This window comes from Dysidea avara, chromosome 8 (genome assembly GCF_963678975.1).
Source record: "Dysidea avara chromosome 8, odDysAvar1.4, whole genome shotgun sequence".
In the NCBI taxonomy this organism is placed as follows: domain Eukaryota; kingdom Metazoa; phylum Porifera; class Demospongiae; order Dictyoceratida; family Dysideidae; genus Dysidea; species Dysidea avara.
This window is the reverse complement of record NC_089279.1, coordinates 1,773,577-1,782,287: the sequence shown is the minus strand read 5'-3', so window position 1 is coordinate 1,782,287 and position 8,711 is coordinate 1,773,577. Positions and strand designations below refer to the sequence as shown.

Below are 8,711 nucleotides of genomic sequence, written 5' to 3'. Positions count from 1 at the left end.
GTCAGTAATGTGGCAGTTGCCTTTCAACATTCCTAAATGTAAAATACTACATAAGGTCAGTTTAATCTTTAATCCAAGATATTGTTATGAGATGGATGGGATGGACATTGTTAAGGTAAATGAGGAAAAGGATTTGGGGGTGTTGATTGATTGCAATCTCAAGTTTCATAGTCAGTGTTCGGCAGTGGTTAACAAAGCTAATAGACTTCTTGGCCTTATTAAACAGACCTTTTCGGATATTTCTGTATTCATTTACATGTTTATACAAATCAATAGTACGTCCTATTTTAGAATATGGTAACTTGGTTTGGGGACCTTACTATAAAACAGACATCCAAAAATTAGAAAAAATCCAGCGGGAAGCAACTAGAATGATCAAATCTATAAGAACTCTTGACTACGAGGAACGATTGAAAGTACTTAACTTGCCATTATAGACGTTATAGAGGTGACATGATTGCTGTCTACAATATGCTACATGATAAGTATGATATAGACTATTCTGATTTTTTAAACTTTTTCACCCATTACCCATACCAGAGGTCATACATTTAAGCTATTTAAATATTTTTCAAGAACAGATGCCAGGAAATATTTTTTTACAAGAAGAGTTGTTGAACCATGGAATAATTTACCCCAAGAAGTAGCATGTGCACACTGTAAACACAGTGGTGGCCACAACACACTAACACAGGTGTGATATTGTTGTCCAAACTGGCACATCCTTACAAGAGTAGTATGCACACCATATTAGTCACACTAATAATGGTGTGACCATACATGTACAGCTGACAAAAAGCACTTGTGCATTCAGGAGTGGAAGGGTAGAATGCGATGGTTTTATTATCAAAGTCAACTACTCGTCATAGTATTATTGTGAAACATTACATCATCTGCAGTTTCACAATTGGTGTAACATTCCTGGAAAGTCAACAATATACAAACAGTACACAACACTATTAGTCAGTCAACTTACTGCTTTCAAATCTCTACTTAAACATTGTTTCAAAATGTATATAAACCTATATCACCAACCCTGGAGTTTGATTGTGGGTTTAATTTCACTCAACTGAGGCTACCTTAAGATATGTATGGGCCCCCATTGATCATCAGTATACATCTCTCTACTGTTGACTGGATTAATCTAATGGAAATTCTATGAGTTAATGGTAATCAAGAATAAATTTACTCTTCATTAATGCAATTTGGTTACTTTAATGCAAATTGGTTACTTTATTGATACAAACATACCAGTTATGTTCATCGACTTGAACTGTCACTACAATAAAATGTGTATTTGTATTTGTGCATACCACACACACATCACATAAGTATGTGATATGTAGAAGATGATAGTTCACATTTGCTAACTAATGGACAAATGTGAACTATCATCTCCTACACATCACATACACCACAGGAGTGCATGCTATGTACAACACATTTAGAGCATACCACATATGCACAAATACACATTTTATTGTAATGTAATGGCTTAGCGCAAAATAAGTTTATTTATAGCACATAAATTCAATAAAATGCTTTTCTATACATCCTACTACCTCTAAATGATAAAGGATGCCAAATAACACCTAATTTTTAATACTAGAATCATCTATAATAGCAGAAAATAGTTTTTCATTTACAAATCTTAGTGTCATGTACACCAATATACAGTCACGTACTGCTTGTCTTGTGTGCTTCACACATTATATCCTAAAAGTGTGCCTGCACCCCAAGGGTGTGCTGCTGGTTAAGTGTGCTATGACTACGTCAGTTTTAACAGTGCAGCATCAGTTGATGATTTTAAGAAATTGATTGACCAGTATTCATCTCTAACACTATGTATAAATGTATGTAATTAGTCTACTTGTATTTTTTTACCTGTTGATCAGGTGTAGCTAACAGGCTGTTTAGCCTTATAAATTACCTGTAATAAATAATAATGTATTTTGTAATGATGCAATGGAAATATAGGGCCATTCCAAATAAATTCTCTGTTTCCCGTCCACCGCCCTCATCTGATTACTGCCAACTCTAAATATTTCATTATTCCGTATTATTCCGTTATTTTCCGGTTATTCTTGCATACTGATAGGTTCAGTAAAAGCTATCTTGAAACAGTGTCAGCTCACACGTCAGCAAATCAGTATAAACTTCACGTTTGTGTTATTTTTGCAATTTACAAAGGAAGGAAATAAGCATGCTTTTATGCAGCCTTTTTTATGGCTGTGCCAGGCAAATAATGGCTTGAAAAGCTAGCCAATCTTATAATGAAATAATGGAAATGGACCCCCCCACATGCAAATATACCTGTATCCAGGACGGGAAACAGAGAATTTATTTGGAGTGGCCTAGTCCTAAATACGTACTATTTCAGAGCTTCACAAGTCTAAGATTTTCCTGGGAGCATGCCCCCAGATTGAATCCATTTCTGTTTTATACTCAAACATCCATTGAAAAGTTAGGGTCCGCAAACCGAAAAATTGATATCTTCAAATCGACTTACAAACTATAGTCATGTGTAGGGGTAGGTCTAATCAAGAAAACACTAGAGTGGCAGCAAATTTCATCCATCTCTTCTAGTGAAAATAACGCGAAACACAGTACCTTGAATTCGATCCGCGATTTTTAGCCGTAGTAATTTGCAATGTTATTTTTTGGGGCCAAAACTCTCTCTCAAGCTTTGAAGGGTTGTCCATTCTTACTATGGAGTATAGGTAGTTTAATATAATTAATCGATATTTGGTAGTGGAGTCGCGCGCATCGCCGATCGGCGAAAAAAAGACATTTCGTGATCTGGAGCACAGCAGACTTTCAGGAAATACTGCAACATTTACTGCAGTGATAACCTCCAAGCCAAGTACCTGTGTGCAGAATATGGTCATGATTGAAGTTTGTTGACCATCTGGCTGAGACCAGCCTCGCAAGATTTAGCAAAGATTCCTCCGCGATCCAACAAATACTGCAGTCTTGTGCATGCACATAAGCACCTTTAAGTGTGTTGAATTATGAAAATAATTACTCGGCACAAGTACAAACTTCCAGCAACGGCTAGATTACGAACACTTTAATCAATTATGCATGGCATGCGAAACGCGATTTATTGCACAAAACCATGCAAGCCTCTCATAGCTAATATATAATTTTACAAAATATATTGTGGAATATACTTGAAACTACTCTGAGTGCAGTTAAATATCATTTTTGCGATTTGTTGATCAATTTCAGTGACATTATGTATGAAAAATCAATTTCTGACTGTTCTATAAGAATATCTGACTGCATGCTCTATTGGAGAGTTTCCTTCAAGTTATACATAGTATAGCTATGTTGCATTGGTATAAATTGACCTATATGATTTACTGTTGGCATATTGCATGCTATATTGTAAAATCATTTTCATAACATAACAATTTTGCGAATTTGGTGAATGCTCTATTAGAGTCAGTGAATACAGTCATTATGGATTTTGGTACTATACAGAGCATTTCAAGACTACTTTTAAACAGAAACACTTAGTACAGTGCTATATACATCATAGGGACTAATAAACTTCCCTTAATAATGAATCACATTATAGAAGTCAAACGTGTCAGACGTCACAGTGTCGCCAGTATAGCGGTGTGAATATAGTTTACAATTGTAGGGATTTCATTAGCTAGATAAACAGCCATCTAACCACTCAATACGTCAAAGCAAAAAAAGTGATTGTAAGTGTATAACTGCTACTGCTATGAGCACAATTATTTTGAGTTACTCTAATAAAACAGTCACCCATTTTTAGATTTATTTTTGTTACAGCGCACAGCAATCCTTCAAAGAATAATTGTAGGCTTTGACGTTTAGAGTATTATTAGCAGTACCATATGGGCTAATGAATTCATTGCAACTATGAATCTTGTTTAAGATAATAGTGGCGACATAGTCCAGAGTACTCCAGACTAAATGACACCTATAACCATATGAATGTAATTTGCACTTGTATGGATTTTATTAGTTAGATAAGCTACTGGTTGATCAATAAAGCTGTCTGCACACATCAATTAGCTCTCAGTACAACTATTTATGATTTGTGACAAAGCAATTTTAAAACTCTCTAATAGAGCAGTCTTTCGTTTTTAAGTATTAAATAGTTGGTAATGTTGCCTATTTCTGAAAAATATCTTCGTCATACTCAACAGGGTTAAAAGGTATAGTCTAGACATAGCATCTGCATTTTCATTTTGATATACAATGTACTATTTGGTTGTATATGCTGAGCCCACTTATATGCATGGGGGAAGTATTCGCAATAATTATAGTCATAGGCGGCGGAAAGGGGGGGGCTAGGGGGCTAAAGCCCCCCCTAGGTCTGCTGAGGGGGGGCTTAGCCCCCCTCAGAATGAAATTATCTTTCTTGGAGTGGGGCTGAAAACCGTGACAAAGATCGAGATACTCTAATAGAGCAGTCACTCTAATAAAGTAGTCAGTGTGTAGCGAGCTATGTAAGGATTTTTATGTAGTTTATCAGCTAGAAATGGTAGCTGGTGAGGTGGAAAGCTCTTGTGAGTTGGTTGTGACCTTTTTTTTTTTTTTTTTGGTCTCACCTTACCAAACTATAGAAATAAGTCTGGGTCAGCTCAGCAGAGCCCCCCCTCATATCAACTACTTCCTCCGCCACTGATTATAGTAGCTATCAAAAGCAGAAACCAAGGGTTTGCTCCGTTGATGGTAGGGAAGAGTGGCTCTGCCAACTACTGTGAGGATAAGTAAAATAAAATTAAAAGTTGAGATACACACCTGAAAGCAATCTTCCAGCCAACAGTTTAATGTATGTACATTTAGTATAAATATCTTATCTGTGTGGACCATGCACTCTTATACATTCCAAGTAATTTTCCAAACTACTAAAATTCAACCTCAAAAACTTCAAAATCAGGACCCAGTTTATAGGACAAATTTTCAACTATTTGAATTTTGTGAAGATCTTAATATATTAATATGACAAGGTCATCATGATAATTACTTTAAATTCAGTGACATGTGACTACTGCATGTTGTTATTAAATGCATGTTTGATCTAATTTATAACTATGTTAATTTTCAAGTTCCAGCAAATCATCTGACTGACATCTCATTATAACAATTAAAACCAAATTAAATTTCCTCCAAATAACTAAACTTCATTTTAGAGATTTTACGTTACTGTTTGCAGTTTTGACGCCATTGTAGTTTTGAAGTATTTGAAGCTGATATATTATTGCTTTTTTTTCTCCTGGGCTAGATGGAATGCCCTTACCACCACCCTCAGCACTGGCTTTCAAGTGCTAGACAAAGCACATACTTCCTGTTCAATTAATCTTGTAAGGTTTCACATACCACAGCATAAAATTGTTGCAAACATATTCACAAAATCAGCACAACACTGACACTGTACATACTACTGTAAAGTAGTTATTGCATGTGCATGCAGTTAGAATATGAACACGACACACTGATACATGTTGACCACATATTGCTAACAGTATCTCATTGAACATAGAGTTCTAGTTGGTCAATTAATACAGCCTCATAGTAGAAAATATCCCATGAACACAGTCTAGCTTCTATATCACTTGTAGTACTCCCATTCAACTGACTATAAAACCATGGTTGTGTGGGATTATTGCAACAGTTGCTAGTAATGCAACCTGATCCATCCCAAAGTGGGTCATTGAAGAAATAACTTTCACTTGGTGATGAAGCAACAGCCCCTGATTCACAGTAATAGTTAGGTCCTACAAAGGGTGGAGCAGCCGGTCCTCCAGCACAAGGACAATTGGAACCAGAACTCCCATCATCTAGGTTTCCTGCAGCATAGGTCCAAATGTGCTGTCGTGGACTACCATAAGTGATTGAGAGACATTCACCATAAGCACCATCAATTGTTGTGTGACCTGCACTGTGATATCCATGAAATCCATCTGTGTTTCCTTTCTGGTACCCTCTTGCTCTGCCACATACTCTCTGGTAACTCATTCCATTAGAGGAGACAAAGATTGAATCACAATAACGGTCACTGACCATACGACAGAAACTAATACCTGATACAGTATCTTTACGCCATCCACTGGGACAATCATCTCCAGCAGTGATATCAATATGTAGAATTCTTTTCCATCCTCCTCCCACACCAGCACATGTGGAAATAGTGGCAGTAGCAATTTCTGTCATGTTACAAAATACCCAATGGTTGTCATTAACACGGCGATAGTATCCCGACTTGCTGCCAGTTTCAGGGTTGTTTATGTAGATGCCCATACAAGATGATCCAGTATAATTCATACCACAAAAGACCCTTCTTGGACCATCAAGGATCCAGTAATATCCTGGTTTGTCATGGCTCTCTGGATTTTTAATGTAGATGTCTTCACAAGATTCACCAGGGTAGAAAGGTGACCTAAAATGATACTCTCCACACTGGTCAGCCATTGTCAGTTCCTTAGTGAGGATTACTGTTGCAATAAAAATAATCATAATCGTTGCGCACAATAGGTACCCGCTACGTTATAGTCATGTCCTGTTACAAATGTCCCGTTACAAGGGTGATATCATTGTTATAATATTACACGAGTCCGAGGCGGAGCCGAGGACGAGTGTAATAACAATGATATCATCTGAGTATATGAGAAATAGGATGCCATGACCGAGGGTCCGTCACGAGCTGGAATCCCGTACAACTCGTTTGGAATCCCTCGGAATCCCACACGGAATCAGGAATCCTGCCTTGGAATCTGGAATCTTTGGCTCGATAGAAGTCCGTTTATTTCAGGAGATTTCCGGATATTTTAATAACGCGCGCCTACGTTCTGTATCAGGGCCTCGCTGTGCCCGAGTTGTTCTTTGAACCTATAACTTTGAACGTTACTTCAAAGTGTGTGAGCTGACATTTTACGGATTCAAGAGAGATAGAACGTGGTCCGCGACGTGCAAGGCGACGTGGTTGATTGCGTAGCTGACTGTTACTATGTTACCAAGATAACTTTGCGTATGATTTTAGCGTTTTATTCATACGGTTGAGTTGGGTCTATGGAGGCATCCCCGCCGCATAAGAGAGTGTGCATTACGAAATGTGAAGTAAGTCTACAAGTGTATTGAGTAATGCTTATATTATTCTCCAGGTCAACTTTTATTACTTTGGCGTAACCTTTATATCTAGAGCTGTAAGCATCGACAAACCACTACTTGAAGCGTATAGTATACGTGACGAAATCTTTACTATGGAATTGAAGGATCTGAAAGATGCTATGGTCTCAGACATGGCCTTGCTGAACAGTAGTAGAATTGGTGCAAAAACGAAAGCGGAAAGGGAGAGCAATGATTTTGATAAGTGGAAATGTAATGGGAGTTTTACGCGATTTGCAAATAACGCATATGTGTATCGGCACACTAACCATGCCACATTTTCAAGCATCAACATGTCGCAGCTGCTGCACCTATGGCCTTCAAAAAGGGAAATAATCAGGAATGAAGCATGTGCAAAGCATCCTTATCATGACAATTTTGAGTCTTATTTTCGATCCAATAGTTGTTTGAAGAGCTACATAGACAGTCTAGGTGATAATTGTGATCCTAGAAGAAGTAACACTCTCAGGATTTACAAAGAGAGCCTTCAGAAAGAATCTGATGACTTGGTGTATGAGCCAGAACCGTTGGTGTTCAGTTGGAATGAAGATGATTGGACCAGGAGGCTCTATGGTTGCTTGAAACTTACATTCCCTAATCTTTACATACAGCTCATGTCTAAACAAGGAACTGTATTTAATGCCGTACAAACTTCATTGACTAACGGTTTGGCATGTGCTAATGCTTATATCTTTCATGGAGTGCCGGATCTTTTAGTAAAAAAAAAACGAGTTATTTGTGCTACTACCCGAATGTCTACGGAAGTGGGTGCAGATGTTACTGCCCAAAGTTCTAAAGAAGCGAGTGAAGATGATTCTTCCGGAGATGAGTGTCTCATGGTAGAACTCTCCTGGAAAAGAAATCCAATGAAAAATGCTGTGGGATACTGCTACCCAGAGAAGCTTGGGGAATTATTAGCAGCTCTGCACTTTGCAATGGTATCTAAACTTCTCCGAAAAATTTCTAAAGGAAAACATATACATGAATACAGTGTACGTGGGTTACTCTTGGATAAAATCCTCGGCAGTATACACTGCAAGTTGACTTGCAAAGGAAATGAAGTTAGAAAATTTTTCATTGAGGTCCATGACGCAAGTGGGGAAGTATTGACCCCACAATCACTCTGTTATAATCTTCAAGTGTTTCTAAACGATTGGTAGATGGATATACGTATTTGTAATGTTGTAAATAATTTTGATGACTTAATTGATTTGCTTAACAAAGGCACAGGTTACTGAAAGGTTATTAAGATGCCATCATCTTTGATTTAACACGGATACACTCACATGCATTCACCACACACACTAAACAGTTCTTGTGCAACAACAAAAACACATGCACAGGATTTCGACCAATCCAATTGATTTTTCTTTTTTCAACCTATTACCACATGTGGACCTCTGTGGAATCTATGCAGCACAGGAAGTGAGCTTGTTCATTATTTTTCCCTTTATTAAAAAGATTACTGTAAGTGGCTGAAGTGCACATTGCTTGATTTGATATGCTAATATGTTATACCTTACCACAAAAATAATCTGGCTTCAATGATTGACATATTACAGATG

General features: G+C 37.4%; 1 protein-coding gene across 1 annotated transcript; it reads left to right on the top strand.

Moving 5' to 3' along the window:
- Nucleotides 1-6,983: 6,983 nt before the first annotated feature.
- On the top strand, nt 6,984-8,356 carry LOC136263554 (uncharacterized). The gene is made up of 2 exons (XM_066058164.1): nt 6,984-7,098; nt 7,143-8,356. Exons 1-2 carry the CDS (start codon nt 7,051-7,053, stop codon nt 8,304-8,306), a joined length of 1,212 nt encoding a protein of 403 aa, XP_065914236.1. The 5' UTR covers nt 6,984-7,050; the 3' UTR covers nt 8,307-8,356.
- The last annotated feature ends 355 nt before the right edge of the window (nt 8,357-8,711 follow it).